Source organism: Perissodus microlepis, chromosome 14 (assembly GCF_051167445.1).
Source record: "Perissodus microlepis isolate ML-2025 ecotype Zambia chromosome 14, ASM5116744v1, whole genome shotgun sequence".
NCBI lineage: Eukaryota > Metazoa > Chordata > Actinopteri > Cichliformes > Cichlidae > Perissodus > Perissodus microlepis.
This window is the reverse complement of record NC_140474.1, coordinates 26,257,007-26,278,612: the sequence shown is the minus strand read 5'-3', so window position 1 is coordinate 26,278,612 and position 21,606 is coordinate 26,257,007. Positions and strand designations below refer to the sequence as shown.

The window sequence follows — 21,606 nt, the reverse complement described above, 5'->3', positions numbered from 1 at the left end:
AGGTTTTATAATCTCAATCTACATCTCCCTATCATAAAAAATCCATAAAACCATATTTCAACACAGAGCTTTAAAGTAGCAATTTGAGAATTCCCAAACGTCATAGTTTTTAGTTGTGTGATAATACGGGGACTTGGCGAGAAAAACACTGTTCTAACATGCCAGCTATGACAGACACTTTATAGAGCTGCCTGCCAATTTTCCATCAGTTTCAAACCACCAGCTTTTTGATGAGCTCTCAAAAGAAGATAAAGATATCTGATCGAACATCATGTTTGGGAGATTTAAAATCCATATGTCAATACAGAGAATTTCAGTCACAGACTACAAAAGGAGAGTCAATGTATTTTTAGTCTGGGTTGGACAATAAATCTGCAGTTTGAGTGATGAAGAACAAGAAATTCTTTATTGTCAAAGCAAAGGTGAGTGCTAATTAACTAATGGTAGGCAGCTACCCAACAGTATTTAGAGGTTTCAGGGTCACTACAGTTAACACTGTGGGGCAGTATTTGACAGGTTAGTAATATGTTAGTTGGGTGTACACAATGTAACATGACATAAATCTAATCAGAGCTTTTTTCCAATGTCAGTTTAAATTAGTGTGGACAAGGAGGAATGTATGTGATTTTTACGTTGCACTTGTATGGAAGGGACTTTGCAAGCGTTGCTGTGTGATTTGTTTGTCACTGTGAACTGAGTCACAGACTCATTCAGCATGTTGTATAGCAAAAAATAGTGGTGGGAAGCAAAGGAAAGCCTGTGTTTTCTCATCAGGTGGGCGCTCCTACAATGATGTGAAGTTACCTGAAAACCACCAATAAGCTTGTCGCAGATTTCTGTGCATGTGCCAACACAATGGTTTTAGGAGGTAGATGCAAAAATGTTTACAATTGCTGTTGTTGGAGTATGACACAAGTTATGTAGCTAGTTACAAAACAATACTGAGCAGAAGTCTAAACCCACCCCTCATTTCTTCATTTTCAAATAACCCAGACTTTAGTAATTTGTCATTTTTCAAGTGGTCTTGAGAAAAAGTTTTTAAGACTTTCTGAAGTTCTTTTTAAGCTTTTCTTTGGACATTGGCTGCTTTTTCACTTATTTTCAGCCCAGTCCTTATAACAGAACATTTTCAGATGTTTTTTGTACAGTGTTGTGGCAACACATAACAGACAACTCAGGAAAGAACTCATTTTAAATTGTATCTACAGGCACTTTATTAGTAGCAGCCTTTTGCAAAATTTGTTTCCATTTCTTTAGTTGAATCTATCAAAGATGCTAAGAATTGCAGTTTGACAGACATAAAAGTATGTTTGGACCAACAACGTCATTCCCAAAGAGCTATTAACCGACAACTTGTCCTTTCTCAGCATAGACTGCAGTGTGTCATAAAGTCTGAGGCAATTTAAAGACAACTACTTGAAGAAATGACAACAAAGCGAATTTAAATATTGACTTCTAAAATTATTAGAATTGTACAAACTTTGTTTTTGCTTCTATACTTTATGTCCATGCTTCCAGAAATCATCATTTATTTTCCTATTTTCATAGCAAAATACAAATAAATAAGTGGCGGCTCAAGACTTTTGCATGGTACTATATGATGTACAGTTAATCCATCTATTTCCTATAATGTCAATTATTGCTTGAACAAAACATAAACAGCTTTTGAAATTGAAGAATTCGACTCCTTTTGATGACATCTTCTGAGCAGAGATTCCAAGCTGCTGTTGATTTCTAGGACCACATTAACTTCACACAGAAGTCAAAGACTAAACTGAGCAGGAGTTTGTGATTTTTTTGTGTTTTTCTTTTACAGTAGTCCACAATCGAGCAGACACAAAGTGGGCGATATTTGGCAAACACAATTTGATTGTTGTGTTCATGTAAATGCCCTCCTGAGCCTCGGGTAGGTTGGGGTAATGTTCAGTACCAGATCCGGCATGTGTTATCCTTGCTGCCTGCAGGGAAGCACAAATACAAATGGATAGCTGCACAGAAGGACACAGCTGCACGCTTTTCATCTAAAAACTGCAATTAAGCATTTGTGACGGCTTGTGATGGAGAGTACATTTGCCTCCTACAGCTACATTTTAACAGTGTACGGTGGTCAGATGGGGTTTATGTGTGTTTTCTGTGTCAGTTCTTTGTACCTGTAATGATTGTGTCACCCTCGTAGTTGAAGACGCAGGAAAAGATCTCGTCTGTGTGCCCCTCCAGGACTTGTAAGCAGACTCCAGAGTGAGCATCCCAGAGCCGAGCTGTCTTGTCTGAGCTGGCAGTCAGGACTCTGGTGCCCTGAGGGCTGAAACAGATCTACCAAGAGAGGCAGAGCCAGGACAGTTAGCCTTTTTTCGAGGGTTGTGCTACATTTGCAACAAAGTTGCTGAATAAGAGATTATGCCAGAGAAAGTAGAAATGACACGAGGGGTGGAAATGGGTGAGTCTAGACCAATTTTACCATATCAGTAGCATTACTCCATTGAGGTCATTCAACTTAAAATGCTTAAGGAGGATAAAGGCAGCAGTGGAACTACTCTGAGATGATAGAGGAGCGTTATGAAAATCATGGCTGAAACTGATTGTATTATAGTCTGGGTTTATCATTCCCTGAGTGGTTTTATATCCTAACAGTGAGGTAAAGGAAGGGATGATTAAATGAAGTTGGCCCTAGATGGCCATGAAAGTAAAGTATGTTTTTTATTAAAATTCTAAAGTCAGCGCCAACGAGAGACCCCCAGACAGGAAATGGAAACTGTCTAGAGAAGAAGCTGGCAAGGATAGAAGATTGAGGTGTGGGTGGTGTGTGTGTGTGGGGGTGGAAGCTATGACAGGTGCCAAAATGGAAGGTTGATGTTTTAAAATGGACAGCGAAGAGATAAAGATCAAAAAGAGTAAAGGAATGAGATAAAAAAATAAACAAAGCTGATGAGTGTCTCAGTTGCATACTGCATATTAAAGTGGACATGAAACACTATGTGTAGAAAGGCTAAATTACATCATGGAGCACTAGTCTAATGTCACTGTCTGAGAAGCTGGATTTAAGAAATAAGTGTTTTTAAGGTCATATGTTGTGTCAGTACACAACAAGACGTCACAGGGTTGTTTTGTTGGTTGTTGCCTTACATTAGTTTATGTTAGCTAACTAGCAATAGAACCAATACCTCAAGGATAAAAATACTAAGTAGCTAGACTGATCACTTAGGTTTGAGGGCATTCATTCATGTGTACAGCTCTCTTAAGCTCCAGTCACAGCATTTTAATCAGTTTGAGTTCTCGACTTAAACCGGGCAATTGCAACACCCTGACTCTTTACCTTTTCAGCCATTCTGTTGTAGATTTGCTGGTCTGTTTAGAATCACTGTCCCACTTCATTACATAACTCAGTCCAAGCCTCGTATTTGGCTCTAGAATATTTTGGTATACAGAAAACGTCACAGACACCTCAGTGACTCCAAGTTGCCCAGGACCTGCAGCTGCAAACTAAGACTAAACCATCAGCCCTCTACCGCTGTGCTTGACAGTTTGTATGAGGTGTTTGTGTCGATATATATTTTCTATTTCGCAGTTTTGGAAATATCCTCATAAACACTGCATTGTGGACAAACATCTCCACTGTGGTCTTGTCTGTTAAAAGGATATTGCTGCAGGTGTCATGTGGTTCTTTTTAGAGAGAACACGCTTTCTCCAGGCACCCTCACAAACAAGCCAAACTTGTTCAGTCTGTTTCTCTTTATGCCATTATGAACTTTAACATTTAGCATGCTAACTGATGCTGATGATCAATAAATGCATTTGATTTGCAGCAGTTAGCAGTTACTTGTCCTCTTAACCCCTATGGAAGCAACCAGGGTGTTCTTAGCCTTTCACACACTTCTTTTACATTTGGCTTAGTTTTATGTTAAATCAAGCTTGGACAACTCCAGGCCTCGAGAGCAGGTGTCCTGCAGGTTTTAGATCTTACCCTGAGTCTACACACCTGAATGAAATGATTAGTTCATTCCCAGGCCTCTGGAGAACTTCAAGACATGTTGAGGAGGTAATTTAGCCATTTAACTCAGCTGTGTTGGACCAAGGACACATCTAAAACCTCAAGGCCTGGGTTTGGACACCGCTGTGTTAAATAAATAATGACACCATATAATACGTCATGTGTTCTTGTTAATCTGAGATTATTTTTACCAGACTGGAAGCAAGTGAACTTTCCTTTTTATATAACTGTATATATAAAATGGAGGAAGGATTAACAAGGCTAAAGCATTTGTTTAATCTGGCATTACTCAATATCGTCTCTCTTGCATGGTCACTAGGTTACATTGGCCTAACCAATCACATCTTGTTTGTAGCGTAAGAATGACTCAAAACTACGAGAACCATTTTTGTTGGTTAGCTGTAGAGGCTAACTTTAAGGGAAAAGTTAATTTTAAAACACATTTCAACAAGGACCTGCAAAAATGCTACTTCCTACATCATATGGATTTTTTCAATGAAAGTTTGGAGCATGCTGTAAATGGGCTCTACAAATTTAATCAAACACTGATTTTTTCCATTAGATTGTCATTTTGATTTGAATTAAGGGCAAGAATAAAGAAAACGGAACATCCAGAATAGGAAAGAGTCCTCTTAATGCTTAGTTTGAAAACACAGTTACGAGAAGCTATCTGTACCAGCGGTCCCCAACCCCTCGGGTCCATGAGTCGTTTGGTACCAGGCCGCGAGAGTTGAGGCTTGAGTGTGAAAGTTATGGTTTTCAGGATTTTTATCGTTATTTTTTTATCGTTTTTCTCATTAACTCGTTTCCCTGGGTCTTTTCCCGTGTTGTGGATAAATCTTCTTTTTTTTTTTTGCTACCGATACTGGTTTTATTTTTAAAGGCCGGTCCGTGAAAATATTGTCGGACATAAACTGGTCCATGGCGCAAAAAAGGTTGGGGAATGCTGATTTATACCATCTTCCACAACGAAAAAAATATTTTTAGACCTTTAGAACTAGTCATTTAATTAGCATTCCATCATTTATAATATATTATTATTCACAAACAAAAGGGTAGCAAAGTGAATTTACTACAGCAGTGACTGAGATGTAATAAAAATAAAATTAAAAGCTTACTGAGTGAGATACTGAAATAGAAGGAGAAAAACATGGGCAAGAAAATGGTTAAGAAGCATGGACAGGAGGATGGCTGGTGTCCTGTTAGGGAGAGATTAGTGTCATAATCCCCTGGAATCATCTTCCATCCAGCCTGTTTATTACTGGCTGTCTAATGTGTTTTAGTAAATGCATACAGAGAAGCCCTCTGAGCCAGAACCTGTGGAAAACCCACACTCGTGCAGAGCATCGCACTTGACAAATATTAAATGGGTGATATCGCTCCAAATAAAGAACAAGGTCAGTGCAGGGTCAGACAGCAGTGCCCCATGCCAGAGTATTCACATGTATGTGCTTGCGTTACTACTAGCAGGCCATGTTAATCAGGTTTAGAACTGTGCTCACAGATTTCTGGCGATAACTCAAAACATCCTGAAGCTTCGAATCTTGTCCCTCCATTTCAGCATCACACTCTGTCACATGTTACCTAGGTAATTTTAAAAAATGACCTATTTAAAGCACTGGCGAGGAAAACTGTGGTCTGAGTCAATATTACACAAAAATCACAAGTTTATTCACAGCTGCTAGCTGCATGACGCATGCCCAAAGTTGTGGCTGTGGCCCTGGTTATAGAATACTTAATAATTTGTTCTTATTTTTATTACTACATTTGCCATACGAATACTGAGATCATTTTCTGAATGGTTTCAAACATAAGACTCACAAATGGGTAAAAGTTTGCTATGAAATCAGTAACTTAAAAAACATAACAGTCTCACATCTGTGCTCTTTAACTATAATAGCTACAAAGAAGTAATCGCCCAATCACACGGCATCACAGCAGTGCATTTAGGCACCTATTAGGCACATAGACATGGTTGAAAAGACCTCAAATTGAGAATCAGAATTAGGAAGAAAGGTGATTTTAGTGTCGCTGAGCATGGAATGTTTGTTGGTGTCAGATGGGCCGGTGTAACTGTCTACTGAAATTTACCTACAACCATAGGGTGGACTAAAAAAGAGAAAATATCCAGTGATCGACAGTTCTCTGGGTGAAAATACTTTGTTGATGTCAGAGGTCAGAGGAGAATGACCAGACTCCTTCAAGCTGACAAGAAGGCAACAGTAACTCAAACAACCATTCCTTAGAACCAAAATATGCAGAAGAGCATATCTGAACACACAAGACGTCAATACAGCTGCAGAAGGCCACACTGTGAGCCACTCCTGTCAGCTAAGAACAGGAAACTGAGGCTACAATTCAAAGGCACTCAGTAAAATTGGACAACAGAAGATTTGAAAAATATTGTATGGTCTGATGAGTTTCAATTTCTGCTGCAATGTTTAGATGGTACGGTCAGAATTTGGTGAAAACAACATGAAAGCAGCCTGACCCCTGAATCAAAGGTTCAGGCTGCTGGTGGTATAATGGTATGGGGTATGGCAAACTTCGGCATCCTTAGTAACAATTAAGCATTATTTAAAATGCCAAAACATGTATAAACTCACCTTAACCCAGCTTTGTCAACAGCAAAAACCTGATATACGTAAGGTGTACCAAGGGGCAGGGTTACGCTTTACAAGTTAAAATAATAGTTAATACTCACAAAGTTGAGAAGAGTGATAAAATGCTGAAAAAGCTTGAGCAACACAGTTATGCTTTTTCGTTTAATTACAGATAAATAGATGACAAAAAATAGCCATAACTTAAATTGTTCTTTTAGAACAGACAGTTTGGCTTCATCAACTTACCTTGGAGATATCGCCATCGTGGCCTTCTAAGGTTGCAAGACACTGATGTGTTGCTGTACTGAACACTCTTGCTGTCCCTGAGAGTTTCAGGAAGAGAGAGAGTTCTCAGCACACAGGCACAGCTTACAAAATTATAAAAATGTTGCTTTTGTTGTGGAAAATCCAAATTTATACAACCAATAAAGCTTCGGTATTTGTAGAAATCTTAAAAGCAGAATCTTAAATTCTGCACAAGTAGTATATTTAGGGTACGTTTGTAATACCGTGCTAGTACAGTTTTAGTCGTAATGTAATCTTTTGACTGAAGTGTTGTCTCACCATCAGCTGAGGCAGTAGCAATGAGTTGACCACTTAAATCAAAACACACATCCAACACCTCTTCTTTGTGTCCAGTGAGGGTGGCAACACACTTCCCACTGACAGTCTCCCAAACCTGCGAACACATTTACACATGTCAAAAAACAGAATTATACATGCACACAGGAGCGAACTACATAACTGGAGCATGCAGTCATGGAAACACCAAACTCATGAAGTATGCATGTGTGAATGTAGCATTAAACTCTAAAGTGGCTTTATTATGGCCATCTCCCTCAGAGGAATGCAGCGAGGTGGATAATTCTCACTTGTGAGCGTGACTCATCTTGGTGTAATTAAGGAATTAGGATTTAATTTTTCTCCACAGACCTTAGAGACAGGAGTTTGCGAGAGAGTGGGAAATTGAAGCGAGCAAATACAAATGCTCAAACAACTGAGATGGTAAATACAAACAGACATGTTTTCAGCCTCTGACAAGAGATTTTGGCAACAAAAAAAAGATATTTTGGCTTAATGATAGCTTACTTTGCAGGTTTTATCCATGGAACCAGTAACAATCAAGGAGCAATCCCAGTTAAACTGAGTATTGCTTATTTCTCCCATGTGACCAATGAGTGTGTGGACCCGTCTAGGGGAAAAAACAAGGAATTGAACAGCAATTAATCAGTCTCACAGCTTTGTAAGGCAGAATCGATAAGTGTTACATTCTCTGTGAAGTATAAATGATGACACATGCACAAATCGATGCATAATATTGATAACTTCTGACCTTCCTGAAGCAACATCCCATATAGCGACTGTGTGGTCGAAGGAACCGGTGACAAGTTGACTGCCCACTGTGTTAAAGCACAGCGAGAGGACCTCTGCGGTGTGACCCTGAAAGGAGATGGCATTATCTCTCACTGTCTTATTTCGTTTCTCCCTCACAGCCGCTCACATTATGGATGAAAAAGTGCATCATAAAATGCAAATATTTACCAACCACAACGGTGTGGCTTATACAGCTGATTATTTTCACCTTGTGTGTGTGTGTGTGTGTGTGTGTGTGTGTGTGTCCCTGCAGAAAAATGGGGCTGTTGTCCTAGAAGGAACTACATCAAAGGCAGCTTTAAGTACTTTGGCAGGTGTTTATGTCTTACTGTCCTTGGACGGATTTGTCCCAACCGTGCAAAGTACAGCCTCCAAACTTTAGAAGTGTGTATTTAAGATCAGAATGAGTTTGAAGGTAAGTGTGGTCCAATTCATAAGTGGTGGCTCGCACCCACTTTAATCACCTGTCCCTCATTTATTTTACTTTTTTGGGCTCATTTGAGGTATTTTGTGCATAATGTTTAATGTTTTCAAAGGCGTGTGCAGTCTGGCAACTAAATGGTGTCATAGCTAGTGTGAGCCCCCCACATTATAGTCTCCTGAATTTGTTAACATAAATACACAGGTTAGCCTTACCGGTAGATTTATAAAATTGAAGTTAACTAAAAAAAAAGAACATCGATTAAAGAATCTGCACTCAGTTGACTGCATTACTGATTCTTCATGGTGTGAGAAGCTAAGTGAATTGAGAGGGGCAGAGAGTTGCTCCTTGCTGAGACAGATTCAGCAAGTCACACTATAAACCCACGTGCAGTCTGCACATTAAAGAGGTCTCACTACTCCCCTTAGAGAGGGCTATCAGTGCCTTCTTAAAGAGTTAGTCACATTCCTATCAGATCATTTGTGAATGTAAGAACTGCTAAAAATGTTGGTCATCAAGAGCACTTGACAGCATTCATGTCACTTTCACAAGTGACTAAAACGTTAATGAATCATCATTAATGAATGAATGTGGGTCACAACACCAGGATAAGAAGAGCAAGAAAAGCAATGGGACAGAGTTTGAGGAAAAGGTATCTCACAGTCAGTGTGGCCACTTCCTCCCCACTCTCCACATCCCACAGCTTGGCAGTGGTGTCCATACTGCTTGTGGCCACCAGCGTACTCTGGGGGTTGAATGCAAGACACACCTACAAAAATTTTTTACTTAGGTTGTATTGTATTGTATTCTGTAGCAAAGCTGAATAGCATATGGCATATGAACTGCTCTAAACTCTCAATTTGAAACAGTTGTTTCTATTCTTGGCTCTATATGGCAATTTACTAAATATGGTCATCTAAACCATATGCTTACAGCAGCCCAACCCAACCTCTTGTTTGTGAGTCAATCACAGCCAATCAGAAAAAAAAAAGCTCATTTAGAGCGCAGATGGACTTAATGGGAGTAAAATATCTTGCCTCAGACAGAAGATGAAATAGGCTGCCCAAGGCTCAGTCTTAGATAAATGAAGATTACTTGTAAATCATGCAAAGCTACTATGAGTCCAAGAATAAAAATGTAGACAGTAATTAAAATAATAGGTCCTGTTAAAGTACTAAACACAATACCATAGCAGAACCTTGTAGTTGAAATGCTCACGTCGCTTAAATACTGACTTGTGTTTCGAATATGAATCAGCAATCAACCAAAAACTAACACAAATGAAATTCATTTAAAACAAATCATTATACATACTATTTCTCCCATGTGTCCCCGATAAGTATGAAAACATTTGCCAGTCTTGGCACACCACAGTTTGCAGGTCTTATCAAAAGAGCCAGTCGCAATCTTGTCTCTAAGTTTAATAGAGAGAAAATAAAGCAAGGAAACATTCATTTTTAAGATGAAACACTCATGTGAATCTTAAATTGAGCAATGTGGCCCTCCCATGTTATAAAGGTTTTCCTAAAACAGCTCATTACCCATAAGGGTTGTTGAACGCAATTGCATACACCACGTTTCTGTGACCCTCTAGCACGTGCAGCTCTGTGCCTGAGGCTGTGTCCCAGACTCTACATGTCCTGTCGTAACTCCCAGTTATAAACCTGCAGTGTGAGAGAAAAAGGGGAATTGCACAAACTGTAATTTCTCCTAAACAACAAAGTGGGAGGTTACTCAGTGTTAAAAACTCACCTTGACCCAGATTTATCAAAGGCAACATTTGTCAGTGGCAGTATGTGTGCCTTGAGCTCCTGCAAAAAAAATTGAAACTGGTCTGAAAAATCCAATTTAGTTATTGACTACATTCATCTTTAAAATTACCCATGTAACTTCTGTATGTATAATTCATTTGACTATAATGTAGTGTGAAGGCTTCTACCTCCTGGCCCACCACTGGTGGAATAACTTTCTGCTCTCATTAAGAACAGAAAGATCTCCCAATTTTTAGATGCAGGCAAAATAAATTCAGTAACCTCTGATCTCCAGCAATGCAACTGACCCTGACTGCCATTTAACTCCCCTAATACATGCACATGAAGCACTAGCAACTTAGTAACCCGATCACTGCTGCTTTCTAGTGCCTCTCTAAAACAGTAATTACTAATTTCACAAATCACATTCCACATATGTAAATAGCATCTGCTAATCGCTGAGCTAATGGATTGTGCCCGTTTATTCATGCTGCAAAAATGTTACTGTTCCAACAGTCTGTGTGGAATAAAAGCATTACTATCATAACTCAATAAGCAACACGTGTGCCATGTTTCACAGACAAAATAAACTTTAGTTCATAAAACCATGCTTTCATTAAAATCAAGGTTACAAGGAGCACCAAATAACTTTCAACAATGTGAGGGAAATAGATAAATGTCTTCACCAGCAGGAATTCCTTGTAAGCGTCATGTCTACGTGTTGATTTATTTACTGCTGTTTTGTGTCTGACCTTGGAGAAACAGAACCTGTGATGGTCCTGCTGGGTCTGTTTCTTCTGAAGTCGAATAACCAGCTGTTTGACCTGATCAGCCTGAGCCTTTGTGACCAGAGGCTCTGATTGTCTGATTTCTTCCACCAACTCATCTGGATTTGTTCTACAATATTAAAACATAAAATGTGATAAGTCTTTTTGTAATTTTAGGTAGCTTGATGGCAAAAGAGAGAAAAAAAAATGTAAAAAACAAAAAACAAAAAACAAAAACAAACAAACAAAAAAACCCCAAGACATTAGGAACAGAAAAGGGAAAGAAAATGGAAACAGAAAGGGGGTTTAGGATAACAAATACAGCTTAACAAAGATTACATTTACTCTACAATTTCACCAAAGTATGTTTAATGTGTGTGAAAATATCACTCCCCGTGTTGTCAGATTTACACCCTTGTGACTGCCAGTAAGAGCTGAAATGAGTAATGTTGGTATTCCTAAAGTAAATGGGTCATTTAAAAGAGATCTCTAGTCTAATGTAATGCCACATTAAGGAATTGCAACTCCTCCACAGTCCAACTTCATAATAAATGCAACATGGTTACAAAGTGTTTTTAAATAGGGTTTTAGTCTGCAGAAAGTCGTTTTTTAGTGGTAATGTAACCGTAGGTTGTAACAGTTTGGTTATTGACATTATCTTCAGTGCTGAGATCAGACACACACACACACACACACACATACACACACACACACGCAGAGAGAGAGAGAGAGAGAGAGAGAGAGAGAGAGATCCTAACAGGTACAACTCACGCACTCTGGAGTCAAATCCAAAAGATCTATTGATTTGGTCCTCAGAAATCCTCCTTTCTCGTATTCAAGGATTATACCTGGCAGCATAAAAAAATGAAAAATAAAAGAATTAAAGAGAGGCTGACATTACAACACCTGGGTTCTAGTTAACTTAACCTCTTATGTCTTATAATGACAAACTATCTAACCCTTCTCCCGATTTGAGTTTGAAAAGCGTTAGCTAACTAGCTAATGTCAGACAAACTTTAGGCCATAACGATTTAATATGAAGGTTAGGCACAGTCATATGACCTCCATGAGAAGCAACATTTTAGATAGGACTACAAACATAACTTGTATTACCTGGCGGATAATATCTGAGGAGAAACCGCTTGAGTTTCATTCTGTCTTCTAATAAGGTCCTATCACATCACATAGAAACAAACCGTTGTTATGGCGACCGGACTCGCGTGCGCTTACCGCGCATGCCTAATACAAGCCTTAAAGGACCGGTGTTGTACCAAAAAGTGCTGGTCTGCCAAAAAGTGATTTCAAGTTTCTATGTGTGTTTTTTGTTTTTTTAAATGATGTGTAATGTCTTTACATATATTGATAAATAGACTTTAGACTATATATAAAATAATTACCAGTTTTGCAAGTATCTTTATGACCCGGTCCTTTTTGGCCAGTTAAAATATCTTTATAGAACTATTGTTATGCTGCTGCCGTCTTTGCCAGATCGCTCTTAAAAAAATCAATTTTTAATGCCAGTGAGACTTTTTTAACGGGATACATAGGCTATATAACAGTCACTTCTAAAATTCTACCTTGTGACAGGAATGTTGTTTGTAGCTCAAGATGAGTTGATATCATTCATGAGGATTACTTTTGACATATATTTCAAATATTAAAGGCCAGCAAGTCATGTACAGCAGTTTAAACACGGGCAGTCACTTTTTGGCAGACGATCACTTTTTTTCAATGTCTAATATATTTGCTCTAATAGATTTTAGTAAACTAGATTTACGAAAGGGTTGTATATAAAATAAAAAAAATAACCTGTTTTTCAAATAACAGTTTTTCAAGGCTCTGCGTTATTAGTCCTATTTTATAATAAATTAAGTCCTTTTTTAAGCATAAATGATGTGTACATAACTGTGATGCAAGGTTTTTATAGTTAATTAAAGCTAAAAAATTGCAGCTTTTACCTTGTGACAAGAATGCTCTTTCCTGCTCAAAATGACTTATCACTACTAAGACATATGTTTCCGGTATGTTTGCCAGATCGGGAGCTAACAAGTCATTTACGACACCAACAATCAGTTTTTGGTGAATGCCGTAAAACACCTTTTTGGGAGACAATCCCTTGTTTTTTCATTTACTGAATTCATAAATAAATAAATACACAAAATTTCCCAATTTTCCAAACTGATTGATGAGTAATGAGTTTCAAAGTTTATTATACACTGTAGTTTGTTCATGAACTGTGGTGCATACCAGAAAGCAGCTCTCTGCTCTCTGTAACTCATTGACAGTTATCACAAACACTTGATTGCAGTTGTTGCTGCTAAGGGTGGCCCAACCAGTTATTAGGCGTAGGGTGCAATCACTTTTTCACACAGGGGCCATGTAGGTTTTGATTTTTTCCCCCTTAATAATAAACACTTTCATTTCGAAACAGCATTTTGTGTTTAAATGTATTTCTGGTGGCATTCATATGTAAATTTGTGTGATGGTCTGAACCATTTCAGTGTAATAAACATACAAAAAAACGGAAATAAGGAAGGAGGCAAACACTTTTTCACCCCACTGTATGCGGATGCCTTCATTTTGCCTGCAATCTCTAGCCAATCTTTTCATATAACTCAATGCAGTGAGTGCAGTCATTTGTAGTAATAAATTGTTTGAAAACATTCAAATATTTCATGTTTTGTTTTGTTAGCAGCTCTGTCTTTATGCTCTGGGAGGGAATAGTCACTTGTATATTCCCAATATCAATATGCCTATTAAGAGTGTGAGTCACTCCAATCCCACAATAAGTGACTGTACTTATTTCCTCACCGTTCTTCTCTCCTGTTGCTCCCTGACAGGTCAAAGTCTATTACTTGTACAGCATGAATAAGGCATGTGTAGATCATAAAGATTATGTTTATATTCTAGCTACTTACAAGGTAACCTGACGAAAGCTCAAAGTGCTTTGGTATTAAACCAGATAGTGTTTTTTAAATCAAGACTGAAGTGCAACTAAAAACAAAAGGCAACAGCAAGGAAATCTTGCTGAGATACTAACATGGGGTGCTGGGCCAAGCTGAAGTCATCTGGATGGGCTTACCCCACAGCCATCCTGTCACTCTATGGATTTTTTGCAAACTGTAGGGTTGCAGAACCTTTCCTGACACCATACCTTATTGGACCACGCAAGAACATTTCTGAAGAAGTGGTAAGGACTACGGACACACTTTCTGTCTTTTATTAAAAGGCAAGGCAAGGCAAGTTTATTTATATAGCACAATTCAACAACAAGGTGAATCAGTAGTTAAAATATAAGTTTTGAAATTTAAGCTTAAAAGTGTGGATTTGGTGTTTTATTCAAATGCAGCTGAGAATAGGTGAGTCTTCAACCTGGATTTAAATAAACTGAGTGTTTCAGCTGATCTGAGGCTTTCTGGGAGTTTGTTCCAGATATATGGAGCATAAAAGCTGAATGCAGCTTCTCCGTGTCTGGTTCTGACTCTGGGACTGATAAAAAACCGGATCCAGATGACCTGAGGGATCTGGAAGGTTCATTCTGGGTCAGGAGGTCACTGATGTATTTTGGTCGTAAACCATTAAGTGCTTTATAGACCAGCATCAGAACTTTAAAGTCTATCCTCTGACGGAGAGGCAGCCAGTGTAAAGACCTCAGAGCTGGACTGATGTGGTCCACTTTTTTGGTCTTAGTGAGGACTCGAGCAGCAGAGTTCTGAATGAGCTGTAGATGTCTGACTGATTTTTTAGGTAGACCTGTAAAGATGCTGTTACATTAGTCAAGCCTACTAAAGATGAATGCATGGACTAGTTTTTCCAGGTCCTGTTGAGACATCAGATCTTTTATCCTTGAAATATTCTTGAGGTGATAGTAAGCTGATTTTGTTATTGTCTTAATGTGTTTTCCTAAGTTTAGGTCTGCATCCATCACTACACCCAAATTTCTCGCCTGGTTTGTGGTTTTTAGGTGTATAGATTGAAGTTCTCTGGTGACCTGTAATCGTTTTTCTTTGGCACCAAAGACTATTACTTCAGTTTTGTTTTTGTTTAGCTGGAGAAAATTGTGGCACAACCAGTCATTAATTTCCTCAATGCATTTACCAAGAGCCTGTACAGGGCCTCGGTCTCCTGGTGACATTGTGATATATATTTGTGTGTCATCTGCATAGCTGTGATAGTTTATTTTGTTGTTCTTTATAATCTGTGCCAGTGGGAGCATGTAAATGTTAAACAGAAGGGACCCTAAGATGGAACCTTGGGGAACTCCACATGTGATACTTGTCTGCTCAGATGTGAAGTTACCTATTGATACAAAGTATTTCCTGTTTTCTAAGTATGTTTTGAACCAGTTTAGTACAGTTCCTGAAAGACCTGCCCAGTTCTCCAGTCGTTTGAGTAATATGTTGTGGTCAACTGTATCAAATGTTGCACTGAGATCCAGTAAAACGAAGACTGACATTTTTCCACTGTCTGTGTTGAGACATATGTCATTAAACACTTTGGTCAGAGCGGTTTCAGCGCTGTGGTTCTGTCTAAAACCTGACTGGAAGGCATCATAGCAGTTATTCTGTTTTAAGAAGTAATTGAGCTGTTGAGAAACTGCTTTTTCAATGATCTTACTTAAAAATGGGAGATTTGAGATCGGCCTGTAGTTGTTCATTTGTGTCTTGTCAAGATTGTCGTTTTTCAGTATAGGTTTAATTACAGCAGCTTTTAGTGGTTCTGGAAACACACCTGACATTAAAGAAAAGTTGACGATCTGTAACAGGTCTGACTCCAAAGTCTTTGAGACCTTTTTGAAAAAACTTGTTGGCAGGACATCTAAACAGCAAGAGGAGGAGTTCAGTTGACATAAGATGTCCTCCAGGTCTTTGCTGTTAATAGGTTGAAACAGTTTGATGGTGTTTAAACAGTTTTTCAGTGGACACGGTACATATCCTGAATATGCTGTTGATGTACCAATTGCTTGTCTAATCTTTTGGATTTTGTCTGTGAAGAATTTGGCGAAGTCATTGCAGGCCATGGTCGAATGAAGTTCAGCTGCCACTGACACAGGAGGGTTTGTTAGCCTGTCAACTGTAGAAAATAAGACCCGAGCATTATGACTGTTTTTGGTGATGATGTCAGAGAAGTAGGACCTCCTTGCACTCGTCAGTTGTAAATTAGAATTGTGAAGTTTCTCTTTATAGATGTCATAATGAACCTGGAGGTTTGTTTTTCTCCATCTGCGCTCATCTTTCCTACACTCTCTTTTTTCATTTTTCACCAGTGTGGAGTTTCTCCGTGGAGACTTTTTCCTTCCAGAGATAACCTTCACCTTAATGGGAGCAATTGTATCCATTACATTTAACATTTTAGCATTGAAGCTATTGACGAGCTCATTGACTGAACCTCTGGACAGGCCAGGTGTTAAGGGGAAGACCTGGTTAAATATCTCACTACTGTGTTCAGTTATACACCATTTTGTGATCACTGCTGTTGATATATTTGTGTGGGCTGAAATTTTACTTTCAAAGAAAACACAGTAATGATCAGACAGGCCCACATCAGACACAGTAATGTTTGAAATGCTCAGGCCCTTGGAGATCAGTAGGTCAAGAGTGTGTCCTCTATTATGTGTGGCCTTTGTTGCATGCTGAGTCAGCCCAAAGTTGCCCAGTGTTACTCAGGTCTTTAGTCCCTTTGTCCTGAGGGTTGTCCACATGGATGTTAAAATCCCCAACAATAATTACACAGTCGAAATCAACACAGATCACAGACAGCAGCTCACTGAGGTCATTAAAAAAGTCTGTGCAGTATTTGGGAGGCCTGTAAACATTAAGAAACACAACTTTGGATGCGGCCTTCAGCTGTAAAGATTCAAAAGACTGAAAACTTCCAGGAGATAGCTGTTGACATTGAAATGATTCATTAAATAAGACAGCAACCCCTCCTCCTCTCCTGCTCACCCTGGCCTCACAGATAAAACTGTAGTTAGGAGGGGTCGTCTCGATGAGAACAGCTCCACTATTACTTTGGTCCAACCAAGTTTCTGTTAAAAACATAAAATCAAGGCTGTGCTCAGTGATTAAATCATTAATTAAAAATGTTTTCCCAGCTAAAGATCTAACATTTAATAAAGCCAGCTTAAGTGTTTTAGAGGTATTATTTGCCCCCTTGTGTTTGGGAGCAGTCTGTGGCACACAAGGTATGTTTACTATATTTAAAAATCTTTTAGGGTGCAGCTCTCTGTGTTTTGACCAGGCCACATGTCTCCTTCTGTCACCTAAAAGTACAGAAATTTTAAAACCTTCTAGTAAACAGGGTCCCAGCTTCTCCTGGGAAAAGTCACCACTGCCATAATCCTCTTTATGAGATAACTCCTCGTTTATCTCAGCCTTGGCAACAAGCACAGATGGATGACGTATGGAATAAAACAAGTTGGAGGTGAACAGTTTCACCCCTGACTTGTTAAAATTAAATCCATTTGCTTTAAACAGATGCCTGCGTTCCCAAAAAATATTAAAATTGTTGATAAAATGCACTGAGTGGTCAGTACATGCTGATATAAGCCATTTATTCAGTGCAAACAACCTGCTGAATCTCTCGTCTCCTCCTCTGACGGGCGGTACAGGTCCACTGATGTATACAGCTGCATTCAGAGAGTTTACAGTATTTAATAATCAGTAAAGTCCCGTTTCAGAACCTCCGTCTGTTGTTTGGACACATCGTTTGACCCTGTATGCAGAACAATGTTTGTCACAGTTGGATATTCATCTGCAATTTGAAGAATTCTCTCCTTCAGGTTGTTGACCATATCCTTAGGAAAGCAGAGGACTTTAGTGTTCTTACCGCACATCCTTTGTACATCCTTTACAGCAGAGTCACCCACAATCAGAGTTTCAGGCCTAGCCTTTAGCTTTCCCTGTGGCCTTTTACTTTTCAACAGATTTTCAGAAATTACTTCGCTACTTTTAGATGGATGGTTGTCCGATATAGATCCAGGGTCATTTGACAGTGGAGCAAATCTGTTCTGCAGTTTCACATTCAGCACTTATATGAAAGCAAAACGAAACAAAAAAACATGCATCAGTTTTCATAAGCAGTGCGATATGCATGTCATGAAAAAGAAGCACAAATGGGATCATCAATACTGTTTTGTGGTGCTTGTGGTTCCCTACAGCTGACCAACTACCTGTTTCCTATCTGGACGTATTCCTACCTGGCCTTTCTTTTCCCCGTCTTCCTCCTGACTGACTTCCTGAGGTACAAACCCCTTATTATAGTACAGGGGTTCTTTCTCATCACCAACTATATCCTACTGTGCTTTGTCCCAGGTCTTCCTGCTATGACTTTCCTTCAGGTCAGTTAAAACTTCTTGTTGTTGTTTCAAGAATGATTAATATATAACACTGAAAGGTGCTGTGAAAAAAAATACTTGCCCACTTCCTGATTTCTTACTATTTTGCATACTTGACACACTTACATCCTTTGGATCATCAAACAACTTTTAATGTTAAATGTAGCTAGTCACAATCTTTTTCACACAGGGCCGGGCAGGTTTGGATCGCTTTCTTACCGTTGAAGGAATCTTTTAAAAGCTTTTGTATTTATTCCAGTTATCACAACTTAAATCATACCGTTGTTAATGCATTTAATAGAGTTTATCATGATCTACTGCCTCTTTACAACTGCTCTATTCCATCAACAGGTCAACTATGCTGTAGTGACTTCCACGGAGGTTGCCTACTTTTCCTATATTTACAGTATAATTCCAGTAGAGAATTACCAAAGAGCTACTGGTTACCTGCGCAGTGCAATGTTGGCTGGATATACATTTGGCGCCACCCTTGGCCAAATGCTTGTCTCCCTTGCTGGTATGGGCTTCGTAGTATTTGACCACAATAATATGAAAAATAACATTTGATGCATGACAAGAAAGAAAATTATGAACTGAACTTTAAACAAGCACTAATGAATGATCAATTGTAACCAACAGGCCTGGACTACTTCTATATCAATACTATTACCCTGGGAATTGTGAGTGTGGCATTTCTCGTCTCATTCTGGTTGCCCATGCCCCAGACAAGCATGTTCTTCAAAGGGAAGAAGGCTGCAGCTGTAGACTGCCAGCAAGAGGGGCCACAGGGAGAGAAGGAGTCAGTGACGGATAAGGATGGAGAAGGCTCGGGGAAAGGGAAGATGGAATATAATGGCAGTGCTGGCTGCTGCAGCAGAGAAACTGTGGCCGCTGCAGTTCATCTGCTTTGGCAAAGCTTCAGGGAGTCCTACTCTTCCAGGCATTTCTTTTCTTTCAATATTTTTTTTTAAATCACTAAGATGCTTTGAGTGCCCACTTGCATTTAATTAACACCTGGGATTACAACTGATTGGTCCAAATTTTTATAATGTATTCATAAGGTACTTCTTTTAAACAGTAGAAGTAGCTGTACAGTCATCATCATAATCTCTTGCCATAATTATCACCATTCAGACATTTAATCTACTGGTCCCTGTGGTGGGCTCTGGCCACAGCTGGCTACGTGCAGGTCTTCAACTATATCCAGCTTATGTGGGACCATATAGAGCCATCTGCCACATCATCCATCTACAACGGAGGAGTGGAGGCTGCATGCTCTCTTGTAGGTAAGATTGGTGTTAGAGCGGGTTTTTTTAGATTAAAAATAATAATTACAAGATGTTCCAGTCAAACGACTGTAACAGAATGAATGTGTCTACATCAGTCAGGGTGAAATACATATTGTTTGTTTTGGTCTGACCTCATTTATTAAAAGCATATATATAATATATATGCTTTTAATAAATGACATATGAGATAAATTGAGATAAATTTACTTTTCAACTTACTTTTATATCAGAGTAGAGGAAGAATGATGTAAGAGGGGGTCCACTCATTTGTACTGCAGTGAGCTGGAAGCAGGACTCTAATCAGAGTTCTCTGTCTCTGCTTCAATTAGAAAAGGCGAGAAGACTGCAGCACAACCACATCATGTAGCAAAATAACATTTAACAATGTCATTACAGGCTGCCATTTCTGAATGCACATAGATCTATAAAAACCTGCAATTAAAGGGAATCAGCTGTGCTATATCTGTGGTAACTGATTACACAGACAATGTGTATTGATTTTGAACGGGAATAGCAGCACCCTGGTCCTTTTGGTTTAAGCTCGGCCCGCCTCAGTGCGAGAAGAAGAAGAGTAATTGCTTCTATTAAGGAGATAGAGTTAAAAGGTAATGGATTCTTTGATTATTACTGATAGTTGTTTCCAGGAGTTGGGTGAAACTGGTTCATCATAATAAGCAAGCGTTGTGGAGGCCAGGAAATGCATGAGTGTGCATGAGGCCACCGCGGCCTTTATTCTCCCGTTAAAGGGAGGTTAGGAGTAATGGACGAATCAGGGAATGACAATGGGAAGGATGCAAATGTGCAGTGGAGGGGCCGTCCGCTGGGATGTCAGACTAATTGCTTTATTTTTCTTCTTCATGGGCCAGGTGCTGCAGCAGCCTTCTCTGTGGGCTACATCAAGGTGACCTGGGTTGTGTGGGGAGAGCTGGCTTTGGGGATGTTCTCAGCTGTAGGGTCAGGCGCTGTGTTTCTGATGGCATTCACGAGCAGCATCTGGGTATGCTACGTCGGTTATGCCATATTTAAATCCTGTTACATGCTCCTCATCACCATCACAACGTAAGTGCATGATAGAATTCGTCCACGCTGCTCCTCTAAATGTGTTTTAAAAGTGACAAGAACAACTTAAAGAATTCATTCAAACTGACTGTTTTGTCTGGCCAACAGTTCAATACAGAGGAAAGGATGACAATATTAGTTTAGAGTCAGCTTACTGGTTGCATTGCCACACAAATCTATTGCAGTCTTAGAGTATGTGCTGAATCTCTCATAATTATAAGGACTTTGTCACCGCAGGTTTCAGATCGCCTCTAACCTCTCCATTGAGTGCTATGCTCTGACTTTTGGGATCAACACTTTTGTAGCCCTCTCACTGCAGACCATCATTACAGTCACAGTTGTTGATGAAGCTGCACTGGGGCTGGACATCGTGACGCAGGTACGTGTACAGGCTGTAATTATACTACTGCGTATTTGAATGGCAGCACACGGGGATTTAACAACAACTCAAAGTCAAGAACCCGATGGCCCCTTCAGCGTTTTGCTGCTTAACTGAAGCACTGAAATGTGAGGACAGAGTGACACCTGGTGGTTATCATTAGCTGTTGCATGCAGGTCTATTTGATGCAGGTGGTTCACTGCCATAGCATAGGTAAAATAATTCTAATAATGCTTAGGATTATGTGTCGTCTCTCTGCTCTGCAGTTTATCATCTACGGCAGCTACTATGCTGTCATATCGCTGCTCTTTTTGATCCGAGGAACCTACACCGCCTGTGTGAACAAACCCTGTCCCCGGCACACGGAAGCCAAGGAACCTGAGTGTGTGGAGGAGGTGATTGCTGCAGAGCGTCTCTGACCTGTGTCAGTGCCCGACAGGTTTTTGGAAGATTGGAACTAATTTACCTTAAACAGCTGCAAATTAACTAACGAGAGCTTGTAAATATGCTTTTCTTAAACACTACAAACTGTAACATTAAATGTTTATACACTGAAAAGCAAACATTTATGTGTTGTGTATTTTTGCTATCTGCAACCCAGACAGGAAGACAAACAACACAATAAAACAGTTACTTCTG

General features: G+C 39.4%; 2 protein-coding genes across 3 annotated transcripts; one reads left to right on the top strand and one right to left on the bottom strand.

The window, feature by feature from the left end:
• Positions 1-1,196: 1,196 nt before the first annotated feature.
• On the bottom strand, positions 1,197-12,105 carry daw1 (dynein assembly factor with WDR repeat domains 1). Of its 2 annotated transcripts, none has more exons than XM_084949971.1 (13): positions 12,018-12,105; positions 11,680-11,752; positions 10,890-11,034; positions 10,139-10,197; positions 9,928-10,050; positions 9,701-9,800; positions 9,048-9,155; positions 7,925-8,031; positions 7,681-7,783; positions 7,156-7,270; positions 6,838-6,914; positions 2,151-2,313; positions 1,197-1,958 (listed from the first exon to the last, which is right to left on the bottom strand). In XM_084949971.1, exons 1-13 carry the CDS (start codon positions 12,055-12,057, stop codon positions 1,924-1,926), a joined length of 1,248 nt encoding a protein of 415 aa, XP_084806097.1. In that variant the 5' UTR covers positions 12,058-12,105; the 3' UTR covers positions 1,197-1,923. The 2 variants fall into 2 exon arrangements, with proteins under 2 accessions (XP_084806097.1, XP_084806098.1); XM_084949972.1 differs by having other exon boundaries at positions 9,048-9,131.
• Positions 12,106-13,944: 1,839 nt separating this feature from the next.
• slc19a3b (solute carrier family 19 member 3b) lies at positions 13,945-21,479 on the top strand. The gene is made up of 8 exons (XM_084950024.1): positions 13,945-14,094; positions 18,064-18,243; positions 18,592-18,757; positions 18,880-19,180; positions 19,375-19,526; positions 20,396-20,588; positions 20,826-20,967; positions 21,234-21,479. Exons 1-8 carry the CDS (start codon positions 13,945-13,947, stop codon positions 21,384-21,386), a joined length of 1,437 nt encoding a protein of 478 aa, XP_084806150.1. The 3' UTR covers positions 21,387-21,479.
• The last annotated feature ends 127 nt before the right edge of the window (positions 21,480-21,606 follow it).